The 27,459-nt window shown below is 41.1% G+C and overlaps 2 protein-coding genes across 4 annotated transcripts in view; one reads left to right on the forward strand and one right to left on the reverse strand.

Annotated features, from left to right (window-relative positions):
- The window catches only part of LOC148354158 (isoaspartyl peptidase/L-asparaginase), a 53,574-nt gene extending 28,577 nt beyond the window's left edge, over positions 1-24,997 (reverse strand). The window contains exon 1 of the mRNA XM_088351146.1: positions 24,983-24,997. The gene's annotated coding sequence lies outside the window, so the exon portion shown is untranslated. The remainder of the gene's footprint in view (positions 1-24,982) is intronic.
- khdrbs2 (KH domain containing, RNA binding, signal transduction associated 2) overlaps positions 1-27,459 on the forward strand; it is a 113,913-nt gene that overhangs the window by 14,632 nt on the left and 71,822 nt on the right. For all 3 annotated transcript variants that reach the window (XR_015852426.1, XM_088351141.1, XM_088351142.1), the window contains exons 2-3: positions 13,750-13,877; positions 25,022-25,138. Coding sequence is in view for 2 of the 3 variants with exons in the window: in XM_088351141.1 (XP_088207267.1) it covers positions 13,750-13,877; positions 25,022-25,138 (245 nt within the window). In the remaining variant the exon portion in view is untranslated. The remainder of the gene's footprint in view (positions 1-13,749; positions 13,878-25,021; positions 25,139-27,459) is intronic.

Raw genomic sequence — 27,459 nt, forward strand, 5'->3', positions numbered from 1 at the left:
ATGTTAGTTTTGCCGGAGATCAAAGAGATCAAAGCCAGGAGAGAAAGCTTACCACGTGTTGTGAGTCATAGTTTTATTCATATTTAGTTTCTTTTGTCTTTTATTAGCATATTTGGTATTGGAGTAATCCAAAAGTAATTGAAAGTAATCAAGTTAAAGTAACCCTACCCAACCCTGGGTATAGTAAACCGTACAAACACAACGCGACTAGACTATGAAGAAAAGCGCAACAATAGTGTCATGATTACTGATGTGACTCAGCTGTGCCCGCTCATTTGGCGCCAACTGCCTCGGGTTCTGATTGGCTCCCAATCAGTATTTGAACCCAGTCCTGTCAATCCCCTGTTGTCAGTCAGTCTGCGAACCTCAGTGAACACTAGGCAAGCCTTTTACGACCCTGACTCCCACAGGTCCCGTCTTTTGCTCCCGTCTGTCTCCAGCTGCGAGCTGTTTTGAACCTGACCACATCTGCCCTCCCGTCCAGGCTTACGACCTCTTTCTCTCCCCTTTGGTCAGTCCGTACTGACAGGACCGGAACGGAAACAAGACCCAATTGCGTTACGTTTCTCACAAATTTTATTGGAGGAAAGAGAATGGACGCGGGAAGCAAGTCGCTCTTGTACTCGGATGGTGCTCCCAACGCGGAAGTGGATCTTCCGTAGCAAGTGACGGCGGTGTCAGGGACGGAAAAAAAGGGGTCGGTAACCGGAAATAGGAGAGCAAGGCGTAGTCGGGGTCGTAAGCGAGTCGTAAGCCAGAACAGGAGAGTAGACGTAGTCGCGGACAAAAAGAGGTCATAGGCCGGGACTCGAGAGCAGACGTGGTCAGGATCAAAACGGGCCGAAGCCGGAGACAGGCGGGAGCAAAAAACGGGACACGTGGGAGTCAGGGTCAAAAAAGGCTTGCCTAGTGTTCACTGAGGTTCGCAGATGGCCAATCAGAACCCGCGGCAGTCGGCGCCAAATGAGCGGGCACAGCTGAGTCACATCAGTAATCATAACAAATTGAGTGGCACTTCTACTTACGAATGTCTCTACATACAAAAGTTTCAGGTTAGAAGTTCCTGAATGGTAAAATATTTCTTCTTATTACAGAGGTGTTTCAGGATACAAAGTCAAAAATACAGTACAGTACCCGCTGTTATTCGCTGCTCCCAGAGTTCTGAACGTATACAAAATGGCTAACACTTCAAATCTGCCTGGCAACCTAGTGCGCATGCGTGCTCCCAGCATGCTCTTCGTGTCACCATCACAATCCAGAGTTCAAGGAGGAGGGGTTTTGGCAAGGTAGTGGGAAGAAGGACGCAGCCATCATTCAATCAGAACAAATTGAAGACATTTTAGCAAAATTCCTTTAAGTCTCGGAATTTGTAGAAAGGGATCTACCTCGCGCATTTCTGGCAAAATCAGACGTCATTGGATGAGTTTTTCTAGAAATGCGAGGCATAACAGTATACTAATATTCTTAATATATCCTTCTTTTTACTTTTTGTTTTTTTACATTTGGTGCCTCTTGTTTTATGTCTATTGTGTGTTCATCCAATGTTAACATGTATTTGTCGGGACCAGAATGGAAACAGGACCCAATTGCGTTACGTGAGCGGGCACAGCTGAGTCACATCACTAATCATGACAGTATTTGCTTCATGTTATGAGGTCTTTTGTGATTTATTAAAAAAATATACTGTGCTTTTTCGGGGTTTGGAACGGATTAGCGCATTTACATGCACAATGCGTCCCAACCTACGAAGTTTTTAGGTTACCAAGTTATTCCCAGAACCATTGAGGTACCCCATCTCTCTCATCGGCTGCACCGCTTATCCTCAGTAGGGTCGTGGGGATGCTGGAGCCCATCCCAGCAATCATCGGGCAGTGGGCAGGGGACACCCTGGACTAGTTGCCAGCCAATCGCAGGGCACACGGGTACAGACAACTCACTCGAACTGAAATGCATGTTTTTGGAATGTGGGAGGAAACCGGAGTGCCCGGAGGAAACCCACGCAAGCACGGGGAGAACATACAAACTCCGCACAGTAAGGCCGGGAGCTGGATTTGAACCCACTCAGGAGGTTCCCACGACCTCAGAACTGTGCCGCACACGCGCTAACCACTGCGCCGCCGTGCTGCCCCATTGAGGTACCATTGTATTAAAAATCTTCACCCACATTGCCGTCTGCTAGCAGTGACTGAGATGATCTCGATGAAAGCCTAAAAGTGCCTGACAAGATCTGACTTACAAAAACTATTTTTTTTAAAAAACTGTTTTTCCGTGCAAAATTTTATTTGTAGCGTAAACAATTTGCAATGATTTCAAAAACGTATCAAAAAAGGGGTAAGAGTGTAGGTTTAACCACTAGATGTCATTGTATTGTGTTGAGCGCTAAGAGCACGAAGAAGATTACAAACTACCGAGACTCAAAGTAAGCAAAATGAACCATTTTTCTTATTATTTTTTTGCGAAGCCTTTCGCTCGTGATAAATAAAATAAATACAGATTTCTGGACCTACGAGCATTAAAAAACACATGATGAGATGATAATTCATGTATTTTTTCTAATTATTTAAATCAATATTGATATTTCTATAAATTGAGTAAGTTTTTTTCACTATTAGGGGGTGCTAAATAATATACACAAACCAGTGTTAAAAACAATGTCCACTGGGAGCACAGCAGAAATCAGGAGAACCTTACGGAGGGTTATCAACTCACACTAGAAAATAATAGGCCGCTTTCTGCCCAGTCAATCACAGCAGAGCCAACAACCAATTTGAGGACTCTTCTCATCCTGGCCACAACCTCTTAGACCTGCTGCCCTCTGGCAGAAGCTACAGCTCTCTTAAAACAAAGACAAACAGGCTTTGAGACAGTTTTTTTTCCCTAGAGCCAACACCTTCCTAAATATGCACACAAGACTGAGAAAAAATGTATTCCCTATGTATAATTTTGTAAACTAGCTATTAATCGCGTTGGTTAGCAAAATAAAAGCTGGGAAACGATGAGCAGTTCCATCGAAGGTTTTATTCACAGAATATTCCGGGCACAAATGAGTCAGACACAATAGCTGCAGACGATAACATTCAAGGCCACTTCTGGCTACAAAATAAAGAAACTGTAAATGACTGAAATAATGAAGAAGTTGTAAATGAAGAAATTATACACACAATATTACAGGTTAGAAAAATGTATATTAAGATTTTAACTATTTACTCTTAATTTCCTTTCCAATACTGTAATTACAACCTGATAATAACATAGTAACAACATAGTCATAACACGATCCTTTCACGGTTACCCATGGTGCCAGCTGCGGCTCGTTGACTGATTGAGTTCCCTCCTATTTAAGCTCAGTGCTCTTACGCATCCTTTGTCAGTCCGTCAACAAACCCCTGCACCCGCAAGACGTGGGTTTTGACTCTGTCCGGTTTCCTGTTTGTGTTTCTTGTCCGGTATCGTTCCTGTCTATTTTGTCCTGTTTAATATCAATCCCCAGTTTCGTTCCCGGCTATTTTGTTCTGTTTGATATCGATCTCCAGTGTCTGGTAGCGTTCCCGTCTAGTTTGTCCTCTTTAATTTCGATCTCCAGTGTCTGGTATCGTTTCCGTCTATCTCGCCCTGCTTGTTATCAGACTCCAGTCTCCAGTGCCTGATATCAATCCTGTCTGTCCCGTCCTGTCCCGTATCGACCCCATCTGTCCAATATCCGCTCGTGCAATCGGCATCGATCTCGTCTGCCTCTGGCTTCCTGTTGTTCCACATGTGTCCTTCGCCCAAAGATCGCCGAATCACTGGTGTTTATGTTAACGTGCATGACTGCCCCATTTCCCGTAAAATAAAGCCTGTGTGAGAAACGTCACGCATCTGGGTCCTCCTCCTGTTCCGGTTCCTGACAGATACATTATTTTAAAAATGCATCTTACCCCTTCACGCTAATCGGTAACAAAAAAGAGAGAGGTTCAGAGAGGTTGATAACACCTGGTATTATATTAATGAATCCAAAACAAAATTAATAAAATACTTATTAGAGTTTTATTGCCAAACGCAGAAAAAGAAAAAAACCACTTTTTAATCCATTTAGGTAAACAATTTTAGGGTGTAAATCATTGTTTGGTTGCCTCGTTTTGTCGATATCTCGGTTTGATTGATTTATTCTTCTCTTTGTTGTGGAGACTTTATAATAAGCTTGAAAAGTCAATACTTGCTGGTTTCTACAGAGCTTGTTTTGATTTTAATGTTAATTGAATGCAACCATCAGACACTTTGCTTGGTTTATATCAAACCGATTTAACACTTTTGGTTTTGCCTGGCTGGTCTCGATTGTTGAGTTTTATTTATCAAGGTATTTTTTTTTTGCAGAAAAAGTTTGCAAAAACTTGTCACGGCCAGAACGGAATTAGGACCCAAATGCTTAGCTTTAACCACAAGTTTATTGATAGAAAGAGAAAGGGCAGCGCCCGCGATCCAGTGCTTGCTGGACGCGGGAAGCAAGCCGCTCATGCAATCGGATCGTGATCCGACTACAGATGTGGATCTTCCGTAGCGGGAGATGGCGGTGTCAAGGATGGAAAAAAACGGGTCGGTAGCCGGGACAGGAGAGCAAAAATGTGGCGGGGATGAAAAACGGGTCGTAAGCCGGGACAGGAGAGCAGACGTGGTCGGAATCAAAAACAGGGTGTAGCCGGAGACAAACGGGGAGATCAGGAACGGACAGGTGGAAAAACGGGTGCAAAAACGGGACAGGCAGGAGTCAGGGTCAAAATACTTGCCTTGTAACAACAGAGGTTCGCTGACGGACTGACAACCGGAGAGTGACAGGACTGAGCTTTAAAAGGGAACAGGGAACCAATCAGGTCGCCCGCAGCGGCTGGCGCCTAATGAGCAGCCACAGGTGATCTAAATCGGTAATCATGAAAAAATTAACAAGTCAAGTCACACTTCTTTGTGACGCCCCTAATTACAAACCTTACCCTGATCTTAGACCAACATGCGGGCTAGGAAAAACTACTCAGCACGAGGAAATAAGACACCTTGTGGTCCATTTATTTATGTATTCATCCATCCATCCCTTATCTGCACAGCTTATCCACAGTAGGGTCACGAGGGTGCCGGAGCCCACCCCAGTTGTCTTCGGGCAGTGGGCAGGGGACACCCTCAACCGGTTGCCAGCCAGTCGCAAGGCACAGAGACAGACTCGCTCAGTCACACTTAGGGACAAAATGGACCGGCCATTTTAACTGACATGCATGTTTTTGCGGGAGGAAAACTGGAGTGCCCGGAGAAAACCCACGTAAACACAGGGAGAACATGCAAACTCCACACAAGAAGGCTGGATTTTAACCCATGACCTCAGAACTGTGCTGCGAACGCGCTAACCACTCATGCACCGTGCCGCTTATGTATTCATTTATTTATGTATTTATTGAATATCTGACATAATACCGGGTTCGTATGTATATTTCAAGGCCAAATTCAAGCCCTTTTAAAGCCAACCCCATTAAGATTAAAAACGGGAATCCGGTTCGAGCTACTAAAATACCATTTTTTAGTCTATTTTTATTCTTGTGTGTGCATTTAACAAGACATGATTTTTTTAGATCTTGAGTAAATCGCAATTATATCCGTGGATCTAAACAATACGCAAGTATTTTTAGGCAAATATCTCCGCCGATGAAAAACCACGAATATGCAGCTTAAATTTTCAGTTGCAGTAAGTTCTTCCCATTACAACTTACCCCTGGGAAGCACTACCTCAATGTTTTCATAGTGTGCGTGTTTAGGTTTACCATGCACCTGTCCTTTATAAAGGGACCGCAGGGGGGCGATGACACTTAGGATAGTGCCATACAAACTCATGCCAGCTGCTGTTAATCACGAAGAAATGCAATGGCAAAGCCAAACCACCAGAGGGCAGGATTTTTAAGCTTGCTGAGAAACATGGCAACAGTTCCGAGCATTTAAAAGCACTTCACCTAAAATTCAAGCGTTTTTACAGATTTCAAGCACCCGTACTTCATAACCAGGCCATGAGTGATGTTTAATGCACCAGTGTTGTGTTTTTTTTAACAGGAAAATTTGTCAAAAGCTAACAAAGGTGAATTATTTACGTATTTATTTTATTTAATGTCTGACATAAAGCGCAATTTTTATGTCAGACGTTAAATAATTGATGTACAATGCGCTATTTTTGTTTGTTTTTCCCGGGATGTTTTTTTTTTTGCAAAATTTAAAAATGAAGAGCTATTTATTCACCCATTTATTCATTTATTTTATTATTTTCTGTCATATGTATGAGTTGCTAGCTAAAAAATGTTTTAGAAACAAACATTTTTTTTAGGTTTTTATTATATGATATAATGTCGAACACAAGGGTGCGAAACATGCGGGTTTTAATCTGGCCCACAATACAGCATAAGAGAAGCACATGATAAAAAAAAAGACATGCAGTTTGAAATGTTCACTTGATGTCGCCAAAGCCAGGCGCCACTCCCTAGGGAAATGTAGCTGTATTTCTTTGTCTCTTTTTTTGACTCACACTCTCTTTCTCTTTTTTTTCCTCTTCAATTCTTTCTTTTTTTCTCTTTCTCCCTCTTTCTAGCCTTATATGTCTTTCTCTCCCCTTCTTTCTCTCTTTCTTGCACTTTATTTACTCCTTATTTTTTTGTCTCATTTCTGCTTCTTTCTTTCTCTCTTTCTTGTGGTGTCTCTGATCTTCACTTTATCACTTTTATTTTCAATCTCTGTCTCTCTTTTCTGTCACTCACTATTGCTCTCTCTCTTTCTTTCTCCCTCCCTCTCTTTTCTGTCAATCTCATTTTTATGTCCTTCTTTCTTTCTCCCCTTTCTTTCTTTCTTTCTTTCTTTCTTTCTTTCTTTCTTTCTTTCTTTCTTTCTTACTTCCTTGTCTTTCTCATATTTCTTTCTTTCTCCTCTTTCTCTCTCTCCCTCTCTGCCTCCCTCCCTCTCTTTCTCTCTCCCTCTCCTCTCTTTTCTGTCACTCTCTGTTTTCTTTCTTTCTTTTTCCTTTCTTTCTTTCTTTCTTTCTTTCTTTCTTTTTTTCTTTTTTTATCCCTTTTCTTCCTTACTCCCCTTAGTTTCTCATTCTTCTATCTCCTCTTTCTCTTTCCCCCTCTCTGCTTCTTCCTCTCTCTTTCTCCACTCTCTCAATCTCTCTTTCATTTCATTCATTCCTTCTCTCTCTCTCTCCCTCTCTCTCTTTCTCTCTTAAATCTAGTAGTCCGGCCCCTGAGCTAATATGAGTTTGACATCCCTGCTCTAACACTATACTACATGAAGTGTTGTTTGATTTTTGTTTTTTTATTATTGTTAAGGTTTATTTCATTTTTTACGTAATTGCGGTACTTAATGTCCGACATAATAGTATTCCACGCGATCTTTGTTTTAAACTATTTTTATTAGTTTGTTTTTTCGTTTTTCCATTAGTTTGAGCGCTAACCCGGTTTCCCTATTCAAGAAAAACAATAGCCTAAATCATTTTAAGACCAAAACAGGAAAAACAAAGTAGTCTGTAAGGTCTATTTATGTTCTATTTTCACAGTTCAAACAGCGTATCTCCCGATTTGAAATCATTTATCCCTAAGTTGACCATATAAACCCTCCTTTTTTTCTCCTTTCCTCCGAGGAGCAATGCTGGATCTGTTTTGGCCATTGCATCAGAGCGGATCAGGAGCACCAGAATAGTAACTCGGAGTGGAATTGATTCGTTTCCCCCCCAATGAGATTTTTATTTTATCCTGTGCGAGAATTGAAAAGCATTGACCTCCAATTCACTTTTTGGCTTCTGTGATCTCTGCACTCCATTTGATCCCATTCTCTTTTTTTAAACGATGATGCTCGGGCGAATGTTTTGCCATATGTGTTCGCTGTAAGCCGATTTTGTCTCACACAAACACAATCTTCTTGGCTTCAGACCTGAACATTATTTTGGAATAGAAATCTCCTTGTGGTCTTATGAGGACTATTAGACTGACTCACATTTGAGAAGGTAAGTACCTGGGCTGCACGATTTAGATAGATAGATAGATAGATAGATAGATAGATAGATAGATAGATAGATAGATAGATAGATAGATAGATAGATAGATAGATAGATAGATAGATAGATAGATAGATAGATAGATAGATAGATAGATAGATAGATAGATAGATAGATAGATAGATAGATAGATAGATAGATAGATAGATAGATAGATAGATAGATAGATAGATAGATAGATAGATAGATAGATAGATAGATAGATAGATAGATAGATAGATAGATAGATAGATAGATAGATAGATAGATAGATAGATAGATAGATAGATAGATAGATAGATACTTTATTCATCCCCATAGGGAGATTCACACTTCCAGCAGAATCCTTGTGTTGAAAATATAACAATAATAAAGTAAAAGGAATATAATACCTAAATACCCAATGTAACGTGTTGATATAGAGGATTTAGGACAAAAACCTAATTGCTATACCTCAGTATTGCATATGACTATATATTGCAATTTCAATGCGATTTTTGATTTTTTGAGGAGAACTCAAACTTAGTTACATGCAAACTTACCTTGAAATGATGTCCTTTGAGACTAAGAATAAATGACAAAATAACTATAGATCTACGAATAAGAACCAAATTGGAGAAGAATAAATAGTCCTTATTGTCAATATACAAAAGTACAACGAAATTGGAGGGGAACTCCTTTTAGTGTAAGAAAACGATTTAGAGAGAGGCTGGCTAGTTAGTGTCGGGTAACCGCGACATTTGCGAGGTCTTTGTGATGTTTAAAATACAAGAGTCACAAATGTTGTGGTTTTCCACGAGTAGTGGCTCCAAGTCCTCCGTTTCATGGGTAATGGATGTGGCGTTGATGACAAGCAACATTCGGCAGTGGTGGCTTAAGAATTGTTAGCCTAGCTGCTAGCTTTTCCTTCCGACGCCCCCTCTGTCAATTCCCGGACGTGATAGAAATCCAGGTGATCAGTTTTTCTTTGCGCCTTTCTGACTTTTCTCTGATTTTGATTTAATTAATTACATTATTTTCAATGTAACGAGCCACTCAATCTACAATCTGTGGCGTTTGTTTTGGTGGGGGGGCCATTTTTGCAAGAGCTGATTGACTGACTGGCAGCTTACACCAACCTATTAAAGTCGTGCTCATGAACGTTGCCTCGCCTTCATTGGTTGGTGTCATTAAAACCTGCTTCTGATTGGCCGGCGATGTTAAACCACGAAATGTGACAATTCTTCTCCGTCAGTCAAATAACAAACCAAAACTATGAATCCTTAAAAAAATCGCAGTGTTTCACGGTTACACTACCGCACCATGTCACATTTCGGTTAATCGTGCAGCCCTAGTAAGTACTTATAAAAACATAGTATATACACTACAGTTCGACCGATAAGGGTTTTTCAGGGCCGATTATTAGTATTTAGATGAGGCTGATAACCGATATTTGGAGCCTATACTCATTTGCTGTAAATCCTCAAAAATGTGCATAAGAACTTTTTAATAATGCGAAAGGAAACAAAGAATATTAGGCACCTGACCAGTCCAATGGGTCAAGTAACCAATTGCAATTCTGTAGCTGCCACTCCTTACTCTCCCACACAGCAAAGGAGGCTATCACAGCTTACACAGTGCCCAATTAGGTGATTGACTGATTACAATCAGGCATTGTCGTGTGGCACTTTCCGGGACTACTTAGTTGTGGAAGTGGATGGGGCTGCCAAAATGCCGCTCAGATGTGGGCCTCTTCATTTAGAACATAGTCCAACTGCCACTGCATACCATCAGCCTTGGGTACAATAAGGAGAAGGCCTGGATGGTTTTGGAGTTGAGTCCTCCGACCTTCTGATTAGGGCAGCGGGCACCAAAGTTTGAACAGGAAGGAGGTGGAGGCAGAAGAAGAGGTCGACCAGGCAATCGGCAGGCTAAAACATCCAAGTAGGGCGAGCAGCGACGCCCTCCTCTTCCGGTCAAAGGCTTTCAGGCGGTAAAAGAAAACATAGTCGTGACAGAAGTGATAAGGCCGGAGCAGGAACGGCATACCATCAAAGCGGTTTCCCAGAGCAAACAGGGCAGCTGGACAACATGAGGAGGGGGCATGGACAGGCCTATGTCTAGGCCCAAATTGTGGAAGATCCCTTAATCCAGGCTCAGCTTCTTGATCCTGGCAACCTACAACAAATCTCCGCCAGTGGTTTGGAACTGATGAGATCTTCCCCTTTGCAGTACCATAAACAGTAGTCTTCAGCAAGACGGCACTGTCCTGAGGTCGCTATAGATGGGGAATGATGCTGCCCATAAGAAGCTGGTAGAGATTGTAGAAACTTGAAGACAGGAGGTAAACAGTCCCCCAGCACCCCCATCAAGACATGTCATCCAGTTTGCAAGGGCTGGTGAAAACGCTGGCGAAAACACCAATGCCCATCAAACTTGGGAAGGCTCCTCTCACCTGCCAATAAATGGAAAATAAAATTCAACCTCAAAAGGCAGTTGCAGTTTCCCTATGGAGATCGACGAAACATAATTGCGGCCAGATATTGTGCTGTGGTCTGTAGCCAGCAAGGTGGTCCCCCTTGTGGAGGTCACTTGGGAGAAGGGACTAGAGGCAGCATATGAGAGGAAACGGGCGAAGTATGGAGACCTGGCAGCCGGGTGCAGGGAGGCGGGCTGGAAAACCACAGTATTCCCAGTTGAGGTGGGTTGCAGGGGTTTTGTGGGCATGTCAACCTCTCGCCTGCTCAGAGACCTTGCATGCACAGGAGCTGGCAACAAGAGAGCAACAAAAGAGTTGTCAGAAGAGGCAGAAAAGGGTAGCTTCTGGCTGTGGCTGTGGAGGAATGATAGGAGCAGGGGGCCTTCAAGCAACCTCTAGGACATCGGTGGGGTTGGCAGGGAAACTTCCCAGCCATCGCTACGCCATCAGTAGATGTCCTGGGGTTAAAGGAGCTAAACATCAATGACCGGTGGTCCCCAGCTGATGACCCAGTCAGGCGAGAGTGTTCAGAGTACAAATAGCATTCCAAAGGTGCAGAAAAGCCCGGCCGGAACACCACCATGCTGTATTTCCAAATGGGAAAAAAGACTTTTGGGCACTATAGGTATTTTAACCCTAGTTATAAATGCATAGAACATTTCTTGGCCGAGGTAGAGAGGACTACTACTTCTATGGAAAAAAGAAAATGTATTCCAATGAGGAAAATAAATGCTTACAAGATATCTTGGACAAGCTCCGCAACGCCCCCTATGGAGAGGTAGAGAAGAGACACGACCTAGTAGTGCTACAACTTCTATAAAAAGTGAAAATGTATTCTAATGAGAAGATACATGAGAGGAGACAAGACACGACCAAGAAGTGCTACTACTCCATACCTGTCAACCTGTACGTTTTTGCCGTACAAAGTACGTTTATTATGCATTTTAAGACGTGTACGACGTATAAGAAAATCTGTACGGAAAAACGCAAATTTGTCAATTATAGGTACCACCCGGTATACACCGACTAACACGAAACGAGTCAAACGAGTTCGCCGCGGTAGCCTCTATCTCAGTATTGTTTTTTTTCCGTTGCAAACAAAGCGAGTAGTTTGATGCTACTGTGCGCATGCATCTGCCGCCTCGGTTTTCATGTGGTAGTTATGTTGTGAAAGGAAGTCCATCTCTTTTTAGAGAACCGGCTTTTTCGGCTTAACTCAATAAAGAGAGCCGGCTCTCAAACGGCTCACTTGCTTTGATGCATTATATTACGAATTATCTATCTATCTATCTATCTATCTATCTATCTATCTATCTATCTATCTATCTATCTATCTATCTATCTATCTATCTATCTATCTATCTATCTATCTATCTATCTATCTATCTATCTATCTATCTATCTATCTATCTATCTATCTATCTATCTATCTATCTATCTATCTATCTATCTATCTATCTATCTACCTTGGTCATATCCCTCAAGAGGGGTGACCGACAGCAAGACAAACACATACAATAACAAAGAAAATAAAAGGAAAAAAAATAGCAAAAAACACCATAACATCCAAAAAACACACACACAATATTTTGGACTATGGCCAACCCAATTGCCCAAACACCCAAACAAGTTAGGCACCTCGGTACCTAAGTTGGTCATGCTTTCATCCCTCCAGATGAAACGGGACACCAGAAAGCGGCCATTTCATTCGGGTCAGGGGGACACAACACACTCTTTTGTTCAACAGTTGGGCCCGACAGCTTTCACTGGTTTACCCCTGCCGCATCATACGGGTGCCCAGTCCATCCTTAAGAACGCGTCCACAATTCCACTATTCTTTCACAACACCTCTCCACTCCTTTCTATCACCAACAAGAGCTCTAGCTTCCATTATATTTAGACCTCTTTCCTGCAGTGCACTCCCAACACCATCCATCCACGTCAATCGCGGCCTTCCTCTTGGTCTCCTTCCATTGACTTCTGCTCTGTAGATCCTTTTCAACATTCGCTCCTCATCCATTCTCTCCAGGTGTCCAAACCAACCGAGTACTCTCTTATCAACACGCTTGCTCAGTTCCACGACTACTCCAGTTCTGTCTCTCACAATTTCATTTCTCAATCTATCCAATCTTGTCACTCCTAACATACTCCTCAAACACTTCATCTCAAAAACATTCAACTTCCTTCTTAAATCTGCATTCAGGCTCCAAGTCTCGGCACCATACAACACAGTCGGCACAATCACACTCTCATACAGTCCCCTCTTAATATCCATACTCATACTCTTGTTGTTCGTCACTCTCCTCAGAGCACCCAAAACCTTGCTTCCTTGATTCACTCTGTGCAATACCTCGCACTCCATTCCACCAACTGCAGCCACATCACAACCCAAGTACCTAAAGCTTTCAACTTCTTCCAGCACCCATCCATGCAACCTGATTTCTAACGTCATGCCCACTCCATCACGAGAACACTTCATCACCTTACTCTTCCCAACATTGACACATAACGTACGCCTATCACATACTCTTCCAACCTCAATATATTACCAACAATAATCTAATGCATAAAATGAATTCATAATTTGCATAAGAAAATGTATTGTTCTACTTAATTATATTTGCATGTATTTTTCCTTCTACAGTGAAAATCCAAGCTACTTCATTTTTGAACTTGTTTTATGATAAACCTCATTCATGTCGAGCAAGTCTCTCAACAAAATGTTAATTAACGATATATATGCTATAACGAAACACATGTACAAAATTATATGATAACCTACTTAAATAAACATGTTTGAACAAAAAAATATGGTGTAAGATTATTTTGTACTTTGTAAGGGAAAATACGACATTTTGTAAGGGCATGGAGCCTTGGAGCTTGACAGGTATGCTACTCCAAAATAAAATCAAAATATATTGTAATCAGGAACATACTATAAATTCCAAGAAGTATTTTGGATGATTGAATAAAATACCGTGATGTCAGGTGACTAATTATCAGGTTTATTTTGTTCAGTTTGGCTGATAACCGTGATGTCATATTTGGACCTTATGGGTTCGATAACGATAATTATCATTCATCTATAGTCAATATGAAGTCAGAGCTCTGTCAGGCGACATAGATGCAGTTCTTCCCCACCGTCCACCGAATCAGACATTTATTCTTCCACGGCAATTTGTGGTGACCCTGATGCCAGTCTAGACGGTATAGACCGATGCGCATCTCAACTAATCATTTCTCCTGTCTTTCTGTGCTGCAGAAATTGAAAAGCATGAAGGTGATGAACTGCAAAAAGATGGCATCATGAAGAAATACCTCGATATCATCAGCAATAAAAACATAAAGCTGTCGGAAAGAGTTCTCATCCCGGCGCAACAATATCCTAAGGTAAGATTCAACTTCTTGGTGTGTCTATCGAGACAAAATCTTAATGTGATAGTACGGTACTCACCACAAATGATAGGTATCCATTTTTAATAATAATAATAATAATAATAATAATAATTTCCTTGTATTGTCATTCTGTGTAACAATGTACACAGAACGAAATGTCGATTGCACCTGACCCGTTGTAGCGAGCCGATGCAGCCGCAGCCAACAGAGGGCGCCGCCGACCACTTTTTAAGTCTTAGGAATGACTCGGCCGGGGCGCGAACCACCGACCTCCCAGTCTCAAAGCGGGCGCCTTACCATAGAAGGCTGGTGTTAATTTTTTGCAACAAAAGAAAACAATTTCCAGATAAGTTGATAAATATGTGGATAGTATATATACATAGAGCCAAGGTAGCCCTCAAAGAACCACTGGGTAGCAAACAAATTGGTTCTAAAATATAGCTCAAAAGCTCATTGTGATTTTATAGGAAATTTCTTTTCTAACTGGCAAGAATTTTAGTGGAGTCTTTTTAACCCTACTTCTAATGGTCACATCCTGGTAATAACATAATAATAACATAGTAACAACATAGTAATAACATGGTAACTTTAGAATGCATTTTAAATTTTGCTAATCAGATAACAAAAAGTAAATCTTAACTTTAAAAAGTTCATTCCTGATATATACAGTCCATATAAAAAGAGAAAAGGAATACTTTCTGTGATGTACTCCTGTGTCAATAACTTATTCAGTGCCATAGACTATTTTCACATCATTTATGTTTTTTTCGCAATAAAGAAAAAAAATCTTACCCAATTTTTTAGAAAATGTGGCCTTTTTTGTAATTATATAATATTTTTACTTGGATTTAAAACATAATTTTATTCACATTGCAAAAAATACCTAATATTCTTATCTCATTGTCAGAAAATGTCGCTTATTAAAAGAAAATGTTTCTAATTTTACCATAATTTTACTAAAATTAATGGCAAAAGTATACTGCCATTGCAAAAAAATATAATAGTCATACCCCATTGTCAAAAAATGTTGCTTATTTTAGTTATTTTTTTAATATGATATTATTTTTCTTAAATTTCTAACTAATTTACACGGTTTTGGGGGAAAAAAACTTGAAAAATTGTCAGAAAATAATACATTTTACAATATTTTAGCTGATGTTTATAACGCAAAACTCAAGGAGGATTTTTAAAAAATATCTGTATGTTACGGTTGCCATGGTGCCCAATTGGCCCTGCCCATGTGGCACCAGTTGCAGCTCGTTGACAGATTGGCTTTACGTCTATTTAAGCTCAGTGCTCTCACTCGGGCTATACAAATAAACATGACTTGACTTGACTTGACTCTTCCTTTGTCAGTCCGTCAACGAATATCTGCCCCGCAAGACGTAGGTTTTGAGTCGGTCCTGTTCCCTGTTGGTATTTCCTGTCCGGTATGGTTCCCGTTTATTTTGTCCGGTTTCCAGTTTCGTTCCTGTCTAGTTTGTACTGTTTAATTTCGATATCCTGTTTTGATATCGAACCTGTCTGCACTGTTGTTTAATATCGTTTTCCAGTTTTGTCCCATCTAGTTTGTCCTGTTTAATTTCGATATCCTGTTTGATATCAATCCTGTCCGTCCCGTCCTGTGCCCATCTGTCCGATATCTGCTCGAGCAATTGGTATCAATCTCGTCGGGCTCTGGCTTCCTATCATTTCACGCCAGACTGCTGCCTAACGTGCATGACTCCCCATTTCCCCTAAAATAAAAGGCTCGTGTGAGAAACGTCACACATTTGGGTCCTGTTCCGGTTCATGACACTTTACTTCAATTTTTGACCCAAAAAACATCAAAAAAGGCAAATTTGTCCCTTATACAAAAACCTTAAGTGTTGGTAGATAAAACATTAATGATGTGAAAATACATCTACGGCTCTGAATGAGTTAAACATCTCAAAACATCATGACAACAGAATGAAGCATTCAGGGTACTTTTGTCTGGACCAGAACAGAGACAGGACCCACTTGCGTACGTTTCTAACAGTTTTATTGGGAAGAAGGGAAAGGATTGCACACACGATCCGGTGATCGCTGGTTGCAGGGAGCAGGTCGCTCTGAATGCGGAAATGGCACTTCCGTGTCGAGCAATGGTGGTGTCGGGCGCGGAAAAAAAGGTCAGTAGCCGGGACAGGAGCGCAAAAGACGTGGTCTAGATCAGCAACGAGTCGAAAGCCAGGAAAGAAGAGTAGACGTGGTCAAGATCAAAAAACGGGTCTAAGCCGGCAAACAGATGGGAGCCAAAACAGGAGTGAGTCAGGGTCAAAAAGTAAACTGACGTTTGCCGATGGACTGACCACAGGTGACAAAAAGGAGTGGGTTTAAATAGGGACAGGGAGCCAATCAGAGTCCGAGGCAGTTGGCGCCAAAACGAGCGGGCACAGGTGCTTCACATCAGTAATCATGACAACTTTTACATCAGCAGTAACTAAGGTTATCTTTGGTTTAAAGGGAAAAAAGCACTGACTCGTAAGAATTTTTGAAAGTTAGTGTTGATTATCTGCACAAGTAGCCAGATTACAAGATGACCTTTTAATTATGTTAATAATGTATATGGTCAATAAAGGAAGAGGAAAATTAATACTAATTGCGTTGTAATAATGTACAAATGATTTTCAATAAACATTTTAAGACATCTAGCGACAACAGAGGTTAAATAATTGCGAGTTGTGAATGCTCCACATACCAAAAAACTGCATTCATGGTACTTTCACTTTGGTCATTTTTGGTTTCAGTAGTTTTAAGGGAAGAACCATCAATTTTCTGGACAATTTGAAGGATGTTTGAATAGTCATTATAAGTAAGATATAATTGGCAGCCAATTCTTTGCTTACCTAATACTTTGTCCACTGTATTTGTATTATTCTTAAAAGAAGGGCGGAATGTTCTTCAGCCCAATAAGCGCCTTCACAGAATCCATACATTAATTACTTCTAAATTTCAGGATCAGTGCTGAGAAAGTCATTAATCCACCGTATGTTCGGGAAGCCTTCACTCTGTTTATCGATCGTTAATCATTGAATGCTTTGTATTTCCCTTTTGCTGCAAATTGAATTTTTCAAAGTTTTAATGCAGACTAATAATCTCCATGTGGAGACTCCAAATTATGAAAGAATAAGGTGCCGCATGCTTTCCTCGCTATTCTCTTTAATTACTTTCACCTAGCGATGTACGGTAGCTCAAGTAGGAAAATTAGTTCTTGATTAGATAGCTAATGAAAGTGCAGCAGAGCCTGCAAATAACAAGAGCTATGAACTTTTTATAGAATCAATGAAAACACCGAAAGTGTGGAGAAACTATATATATATATATATATATATATATATATATATATATATATATATATATATATATATATATATATATATACAGTATAATATCATGCACCCAGTATGTCTTGTAACATCTGGGTTTGTAAAACCAGGAAGAGGCCAAAAAAATAGCCCGTAGCCATGCTAGTTCATGCATCTTTTAACCGACTGGATTGTCAGAGCACCATTTCCTGTAGTGTGTCTTGGGCAAGTTCAGCTTGGCGGTACACATTTTACTAGTAAACGAGTTAATATTTCTTGTGAAACCAGGAAGAGGCTGAAAATAATGAAGCCCATAGTAATACTAGTTAATACGTTAGTAAAATGCAAACTTTCTGTCTTGTGACATCAAGGTCTTATGAAACCCGGAAGAGGCCAAAAAAATGAACAATATCGTGTACAAGTAAATGAGTTGGTATATGATATTATTCACCCTGCATGTCAGGGTCTTGTGACAACAGAAAGACGCTGAGAAAAATGAAGCCTATCGTAATAGTAGTAAATGATTTAATATATATCATACACTGTATATGCAGATGTTTTTGCTTCCTCCCATATTTGTACTGTATTTTTGACATCCCCTTCCAATTAGTTTCCCACTGAGCAGCATATAACTAATTGGCTTCTTTTCATTTCACACTCTCAAACTCACTTTTGTCACAGCCGCCACTTCCCCGGGTATTCAATAACGTCCCTCCTTGGTGGCAGAGCAGAAGAGAATTTTACAAGACATCATAAATCTCTTCTGTCAGGGTTTGGACGTGCCGCCATGCCCATTCTTGCCTGCAGCAGCCCTCCTGCCTGAACGTAATTAAATTTGAATTAATTACGTTATTACTTGAGAAAACTCCTGTGCAAACTTTCTGATGGGTTGAATTGATGCACGGAAGATTAATGTCATCTTGCGGTTTAAGAAACTATAATACCTTCGTTTAGTCCATTTGCTACCCTGATTGGCTGTAGCTGGTGCTGAAAATAATAAATTTGGTTTTATTCAACCCTTACTGGATCATATACGGGCGTGTCATTAGTTTTGATTTCATTCTACATTTCATTTCAATGTAGTTTACTCTTGGCGTACAGTGGACCCTTGCTATACGTGGTTCACTTTTCACAGTCCCGCTACTTCACTGAATTGCATTGTGCTTTGTGTTCTGCATCATGATTGGCTAAACAGTCTGATGAGATGTTCATTTTATGTCTACGATACGTAAAAATCTGAATTAAATTTGCTCTCTTATGATTATTGAATGCTTGTAATAGAGAATTCTTGTAATCCTAGGGTTGTTCAATTTTGATCATTGAACGCTTGCAACAAAGAAGCACTTAGCACTTCCAATGCCAAGGTTGTTCTATTTTGAGCGTTGAACAGTTGAGGCATGGAATGCTTATAATATCTGGGTTGTTTTATGTTGATTATTGAATGCTTGTAATGGAGAATTCTTGTAATGCCAGGGTTGTTCAATTTTGATCATTGAACACATGCAACAAAGCAACACTTTGCACTTCCAATGCCAAGATTGTTCTATTTTGAGCATTGAACAGTTGCAATAAGGAATGCTTATGATACCTGGGTTGTTTTATTTTGATTATTGAATGCTTGTAATGGAGAATTCTTGTAATGCCAGGGTTGTTCAATTTTGATCATTGCACGCTTGCATCAAAGAGGCACTTTGCACTTCCAATGCCAAGGTTGTTCTATTTTGAGCATTGAACAGTTGCAGTAAGTAATGCTTATAACACCTGGGTTGTTTTATTTTGATTATTGAACGCTTGCATTATAGAGTGTTTGTATTTGTTGTATCTGTCACATTCTCACAGCCTCTTGGGTTGGTTTACTTTATGTAACCAAATAGATTCTTAAAGGGGATAAAATGCTCATGGTTGGAGCTTTAGAGCAGGGTATTGTACATCTTGAGGGTTAGTAAGGTCCTCTCTTGTCCTTGAAGGCTCAAAATTGTGTCTGGGTCTTCTGTCCTTATTTTGAGTGTTAAACTACAAAGTTAACAGAGTCACTCTGCTTATTTTCTACCTGTGCGTCAATAACGTTGCAGTTGAATACATAAACGTACAAAAAACAAGCTTGCCAAATGTATGGTATGTGTGCATAAATGATTTTGTTCTTTTGGTTTCAATGTTAAGTATAATAGATTCCATCCATCCATTATCCACACCACTTATCCTCAGTAGGGTCGCGGGGTGCTGGAGCCCATCCCAGCTATCTTCAGACAGTGAGGGATTATTAGAGTAAATAATTTTTGTAGCAGCACGGCAGCGTGAGTGCGGCACATTTCTGAGGTCAGAGGTTCAAATCCAGCTTCCAACCTTCCTGTGCGGAGTTTGCATGTTCTCCCCGTGCTTGCGTGGGTTTCCTCCGGGCACTCCGGTTTCCTCCCACATTCCAAAAACATGCATGTCAGGTTAATTGGCCGGTCCAAATTGTCCCTAAGTGTGAATGAGCGAGTGAGTCGTCTGTCTCTCTGTGCTTTGCGACAGTTCAGGGTGTCCCCTGCCCAGTGCCCGAGGACAGCTGGGATGGGCCCCAGCTCCCCCGCGACCCTACTGAGGATAAGCGGTGCAGATAATGGATGGGTGGATGGATGGATAATTTTTGTAAAAAATAAAGGTTTTTACTTCGTGCATAGAACATACAGAGATTAATCAAAACAGCACAGATCGTTGGCTGCTCTATGCCCAGTCTGGAGTAAATTGCTGGCTTGCGATACTGTGGCAGAGCCATCAACATCACAAAAGACTCTTTGTCTTTTATTTTTTTTCTGTTGCTGCTAAAAAAGATTGTATTTACTAATTTTCATTGTACGACTATTACAATTCACTATTCCCTTACTGCAATATTATTATGGGCTTTCTCTTGGCACTACATTGTACATATGTTTAACTATTTATCCTGACAATCTTTTTTTCTGTTTCAAGCCCTGATTATATGTTTACCCCGGGGTGCCATGTCTAATCTCATCGCATGCAGTTTACATTGTTGATCACAATGTCACAAACCAGGAACGGAGACAGGACCCAATAGCGTTCGTTTTACTCCGTTTTTATTAAGAAAGAGAGCAGTGCTTGCATCCACGATCCGATGATCGTCGGTCACGGGTAGCTGATGGCAGGAACGAGCGAGGATAGTCGTTGACTGCGAGAAAACAGGTCGATGGCCAGGACGGGGGAGCAAAACAGAAACGGGTCCAGAAAAGAGGTCGGCAACAGGTATAAGGCAGGAAAACAGGGCAGGAGAGTACAAAGCTTGCCTAGCCGAGTGCATAGGTTCGCAGATGGTCTGACGGCCTCCTTTCGGGAGACGGGAGTTTAAAAACAGTCCAGCAGCCAATCAGGTCCCATGGCTGTTGGCGCCAACGGGGCAGCCGCAGGTGCCCTGAATCAGTAATCATGACACACAATGAAAATGAAGACAATTCAATTCAATTCAATTTTGACAATGACGAGGTGTTTAGAGATGTAACCCCTGTGATACTGTACATAATTGTAGCATTCCTAAGCATTTGTCCCTTTAATATTTGTCTGTGTTTTTTTTTTTGTTTTTCTTTTACTATGAGGGTTTGGGACAGCAGGAGGCACATTGGATCATTTCAAAGCTCATTTAACAGCGGTACCTGCCCTCTTCTCAAAGCCCTAAATTGCTCGCCGTGGAGCTACAGAATGGCTCCAGACATAAACTCAATGAAAACAGGCCACTCTCTTTCCAGCGCCCAGCAAGCATATCCCCACCATGGCTGCCGTGGCCATCTGCTGTCCAGCTCCCTGCCAGCTGAAGCCCGCTCCCGTGAAGAAAGGCATCCAAAAAGTGCCTTAATTACGTTGATCAGGGGACAAGCGAGGACAGCGGGGGACGCCTTTATTTTGCTGCTTACGGGACGAGCGTACGATCGTCGGCGTGGAGTGGCGGCGGTTACGCAGCTGGCGCAGGAGTTATTAGAGGCTCGGCCGCAGCGGGGAAGGTTGTTTTGTGAGAAGGTTAATATCGTTTCGGTTGGGCTCGTGAAGTGGTGGCCGGCTGAAGACCACCTGTTCAGCTGTGCAGGCGTGAGGACATGTTTGAAGGTCAAATGCGACGGTGTTGCCGAGTCGATGGTAAATTAGAACGCTTACAGTTGTGCTAAAAGTTGGAAACAATTCACCGCTTCAATTGGGTTTTATATTATGGGCTTTGTCACATTTCGACATTGTCATGATTGCCGATTCAGAGCACCTGCGACTGCTTCATTTGCGCCAACAGCCCTGAGAGCTGATTGGCTGATGAACTCCTTTTAAACCCCCGGCTTTCAAGAGATCCCTGTCAGATCGTTATGCGAACAATTGCTCCCAGCTCGGCAAGCTCTCCTGCTCTGTTTTCTCTGGCTGCTACCCGTTGCCAACCTGTTTCTGGACCTGACTCTGCCCAGATCTGCCTTTCCGTTATCCGACCTGTTTTGCCCCTTTACCTAACTGACTCCTGTTGCCGACCTTGTTTCCGAACTTGACACGGCCCTTGCTCTCCAGTCCCGGCTAACGACTTGTATCTCCTGCCAATATTTGACCATCCTCGCTCGACACGGAAGTGCCACCTCCGCGTCTCCTGCTACCCTTGTCCGTCAACCATCGGATCGTGGAAGCAAGTCCTGCTCTCCCTCTTTATTGATTAAAAACTGAGAAAACAAGCGCTATTTGGTCCTGTGTCTGTTTCTGGTTCGTGACAGACTTTCCTGCTTTTTTCCTTTAATGATACGGTGACAGTTGATGTCAGACATGATTTTAGTACCAATCTTTATTTTTTACTCAGATATTTTTTCATGAGAATTATGGTTGCTCTCTTGTATATCAAGTCTTTAGAGCAGGGGTCTTAAACTTAATTTACTGGAATTAAAGGTGATGCTGCTGCCTGGTTTAAAGTCATGATAGTAGCCTCAATCAGCTCATTCCTCAAGTACTAATAAACTTTTTTTTAATATCTTTTTGGGGTTTGGCTTCTTGGCATTTGGACTGTATTTGAAACAGGCCTTTTCATTTTCAGGCTACTCTAACAAAAACCTGGGAACAAGTTTATCCGAGCATATCTAGTAAATGCATGTAATAGCACACAAGCAGGTTGACAGAGGCTGCAATGATCATATAAGTCAGAAGATTGAGTCATTAAGTAGAATGTTTTCAAATTCCAGACAGCAACTTTAAGAATGCATAACAAATAAAAATGAAACAATCTGGAATAAATAAAGAAAATAATGAAGCAAGTATTAAGTAATTAAACTAGGCGGTAAAAAATTAAACTAGGCTAAAAGGCAGAAACTAACCGACGTTAGGTGCAAGGTGCATTCACTGTCTTTTAAGCCTCAGTTTAACAGCGGTGATCTCCCCCCACACTCCTTAAGCCCCTGGTTCTGCGATTTAATTTAAGTCTTATATTTTGTGATTAAATTGCAAAAAAGGATTTTTCGAATCAGCTCATTTGTTGAAAATGAAAGTCATTGCCACGGGTCAAACCGGGAAGTAGCTAGCCAATCAGATTCCAGGGCAGTTTAAATCAAGGCTTAAAACACATTTCTATTCTATAGCATGTAAATAACCTATATTTTATGTTGACAATATCTGTTTATTATTGGTCATTGCAACCTGGTCATCCTGGAAGGGGGACTACCTCATGTGTGGTCCCTTCTCAAGGTTTCTTCATTTTCCTCATGTTGAGGTTTTTGAGTTTTTCCTTGCCCTCATTTAGGTTTAAGATCGGGGGATGGTGTCATAATAGTCTGTGGTTTGCAATAATTTGTGCTCTGTGGAGCCATTTGAGACACTTTGTGATTAAGGCCGCCACAAATAAACATGACTTGGCTTGACTTGGCAGAAATACGTACATTGTCGTGTGAAATTTGAGCCCTGTCTTACTAATTAGCAAGGAGGTAGCATCCATACTGTAGTCTCAAACTTGTACAAGCCACAACAACAGTAATTTTGGTAAAAGTAATTTGTTAGGTCAAATGCTCTCACTAGTCCAAATTTCGCAATATATTAAAGGCTGCAAAAACTTTTATTTTTATTCTCAATTAATTCTGCACTTCATTTGTCATATTTTTGGGGGATAAACCTAACATTAGGAATGCATCGAATCTTCGACAATGCAAATTCTTCTGCCGGCAATGACTAAAAGTGGATTTTCCGTTTTGGCTGACAGAAAAAGTTGAAAGGCTTCAGAAAGAACTATTCGGTGATATTACGCGATCACTCATGAGATGTCTGTGCTGCTTACTTTTCATTTTGCGCATCAAAAAGGAGAATAGAGGACGCTGTCAAAACGGAAGCTCTTACAAGTTTTTTAACCAATAAGTCGTTTTCTTAAAATTTTGTGTGCTCCATTGCTTCCTTAACTAGATTTTGGCCGATGTGTACATGCTCACACTACAGAGATAACAATTTACAGTAGCTTAAGTTACTTGCATTTTATATCCATCAGCAGTTTTGCTTCATCTATTGCACTTCGGTGTTAAACTGGATTTTTTTTCAAAGCACTTGAATCCTTTTTTTGTTAGATGAGAATTTGATAAAATGATTTAAAATCTGCAGTCGGGTATTTATCTTAGGTTTATTACCTTACATCTCTGTATAAAACACACAACAAGAAACAAAAGACATTAACTAATTCTCATGAGGAGATGGATTCAGTTTTCAGCCTGATTCGCACCTGACTAGAAGTGCAACAGCTCCCTTATTTTATTACAAACAATTGAGTCATAGGATGGATGGGGGAGGAGAGTTTAACATAGCAAGAGGACAGCATCGTAAAACAAGGAACATCCAACAGACTGGAGAAAAATAAACATGACAATGCAGCAGCTACTCTTCTCAGGTGAATGGTTGAGTGGTTCACAAGGTGATAACACTCTTTGAAGCAAGGGAAACATTTTACTCGACTGTAGGAACCCTGTATAATTAAGACGATTCTAAATCCAATTTTAATCCTAACATTGGAGTAAATGAATAATAAATGTATTTACAATTATCCACCCATTATTATTCTCTTTTTTTCCTTTGGCAATTGATTCCTGTTTTGCTTTTTATTGTTTACACATTATTAGTGTTTCCTTTTGGACCCAGATATCCATTCCGATGCATCTCTAGTGAGTATTTTAGCCTACGGATTTAAAAACAAATTGGGCGCTAACAACCAAGACATTATTATCCATGCGAAGACATGGGAGGTTGAACAGTGCAAGGGAGACGAAACGATAGTCAGAGCCCGAGGCTCGGATCTGATCGTTTGTCATCTGGATACTATTGCTTAATTTCCACAGGGAGGAAACTCATTATTTCTGACTTTATCTCAACGCTGACCTCTAGAACATTCCCAGTGATGTTATTGGTTTCATCCCATGTTTCGTCCTCTTTTTCCGACCTCGCAAGAATAAGATACATGACCGGCGAGGGCAGAGTTCAAGCCAAAGATAGGAAGGAGATGTTATGCCGGACCACGGATGAGAGTCCACTCACATTTAATGCGTGACGAAAAAAGCGCAATTATATTGATTTATTACTAGCCGTATTACACGATATTTTCTCAGATGAGGGATGGTGAAAGGTATCCGAGATTATATTGATAAAAAAATGACTAATGGCCGGTAAACACCCTCTGCGGTTGGCCGTTTTTCCCCAAATGGATCACGTTTCATTTCCTCCGAGCACAAGAAACGGGGCAGCTCGCGCCGGTCCCCTCGTGTAAATCATCGCTTTGTGTCACGATTTGTATTTTCTTACTTGTGACGCCTTGCTTTTTTTCTCTCTCTCCTGTCGTAGTTTAATTTCGTGGGAAAGCTGCTGGGGCCTCGGGGAAATTCCATGAAAAGGCTACAAGAGGAAACGGGAGTCAAGATGTCCATCCTCGGAAAAGGCTCCATGAGGGATAAAGCAAAGGTAATATGAATGGATTTGCATTGCTGTACGACTTCCGAAACAACATCCGAAGACTTGGAGGAACGGATGGTTTCTCGGGGGGAGGACATGTATTATTTAAAAGCGTATTGTGTAATTGTCATGTGTGTGAGCGCGACATAATGAAGCAGCGCGCTCCAGTCATTTATCGTGCTGACAAGTCATCCCCTGGAGCTGAACTTGGCTGAGCGTGCACGCCGTCATAGCACGACTCCATGTTGTACGATAGTTTCATTGCTTTTAATGCTCAAGACATATCTTCCACACAACAACTCATGACCAGTGTTGGGCACGTTACTTTCAAAAAGTCATTAGTTATAGTTACTCACTACTTTTTCCAAAAAGAGTTAGTTACTGAGTTACACTGTGGTAAAAGTAACTAGTGACTAGTTTTGTTCCCGTCTACCGTAAATTTCGGACTATAAGCCGCTACTTTTTTCCAAAATGTTCAGCCCTGCGGCTTATCCTGTGAAGCGGCCTATTTATGTAAATTTTCTAACGGCCGCTTGTGACGAGGAAGACTTCAACTCCTTAGATTATGTAAAAACTGCCTATATGACAAAGGTCCATTCAGATGGCGAGGAGACGACTTTTAGAGTGACTGTTATGGAAAGGAAGATTAGGATGGCATACCGGGGTTTGGGGTTTTTAAGGGTTATTGTTCTATCTTCGTTATTCATTATCCATTATCCGGTCAGTTCATAATACGCTACAAAGCCTAGGAGCCGGGACACTTATACCGTGAATAAACAGTTAAGGTATGCTTCTTTAACAGATTAGTCAGGTAAGTTGCGTGCGTGTTCATAATAGCGTGTTGGTAACTTTCAAAGGCACGGTTTGGGATGAAAGTTATATTATTATTATTATTAAAGCTTTGAAAACTCTCTCGGTGTACCGTCTTTCTTTGTAAATATGTGTAACCATGTATAATATGTATTTGCAACTGTATATTTTTGTAATGTATTTATTTGTATTCATTTGAGACACTTATGCTGATTTTCACGAGCGAATAAGAAAGAAGGGGCGGAGCAAACGTGGGCTGATGGGAACTGGGGACGGGTAAAGGTGAGTGTTTGTAAATGCAGGAGACAATAGTGGATGTATATTTTTCCCACCCTTACCTTTGGAAATATACACTTTTTTTCCCTTGGATTACTTTCAACGGGTACCCCGACTCTGCAGGTCTGCATCCAATGATAAGTAGCTTGCTTTGTTCACTCTACGTAACGGCCTGGTATTGCAGTACCACCAGGAACAATGCAAAAGCACTGATAATTTCTTGGCCCTCTGGCTAGGACCTTGTCTCAGTTCCTAGACTGGGAGCAAGTGTCTCGGCCTTGACTTGACTTTGAAATGTATCATGAATTGACCAATATTAGATAGTGGACAACTGGTAAAGAATATATATTAGTAAACTTATACTACAAAATCTCCACATCAACAGAATGGTTCATTCTAAAAACATCCATTTTTCAAAGTGGGCGCGTGCGGCTTGTGTATGTACTAACATACTGGTGCGACTTGTGTATGTACTAAGTCGGTTTTCCTCCCGAAATGCGGTGGGTGCGGCTTATAATCAGGTGCGCCTTATAGTCCGGAATTTACGGTATTTTTGTCCTGTCATTTATTCTCTCCAGTTCTCGTTCCAGTCTAGTTTGTCCTGTTTAATTTCGATATCCTGTTTCAATATCAATCCTTTCTGTCCCGTCCAGTCCGGTATCGACCCCATCTGTCCGATATCTGCTCGATATCTGCTCGATATCTGCAACTGGTATCGATCTCGTCGGTCTCTGGCTTCCTGTTTTTCCACGGCAGACCGCTGCCTAACGTGCATCACTCCCCATTTCCTGTAAAATAAAGGTTTTTGTGAGAAACGTCACGCATTTGGGTCCTGATCCTGTTCCAGTTCTTAACAGTTTTGTGCTGTTTTGGCTACTCGCTCCAAAAGATTGCTCCATCGCTGCGTCCCGTTGTACTGGTATGTGGCTTGCTGGAAGCCTGGACTTACACTATATACAAAAAGATACCAGTGTGACATTTTCGCTGTGGGGGCAGAAAATAAAATTGAAATGTCCCTGAGGAATCAAGCAATATAGGTGAGGTTTTCTTAGCGAGTCAGCATGTATCATGTGTCTTTGTACTACAAGTCCCACAGTGCTTTGCAGCGTAAAAATGTCCCGAATGAGGAAAACTGCACTGTGTTAGGGAAAAACTATATTACAAATGTAGCGTTTACCAAATTGTTTGAACTAGTTATCTGACTCCATTAATCAAACACAAACTTTATTCTCCTAACAATGCAT

The sequence above is a fragment of the Urocampus carinirostris genome, chromosome 13 (assembly GCF_059441175.1).
Source record: "Urocampus carinirostris isolate Australia breed hairy pipefish chromosome 13, RoL_Ucar_1.0, whole genome shotgun sequence".
In the NCBI taxonomy this organism is placed as follows: domain Eukaryota; kingdom Metazoa; phylum Chordata; class Actinopteri; order Syngnathiformes; family Syngnathidae; genus Urocampus; species Urocampus carinirostris.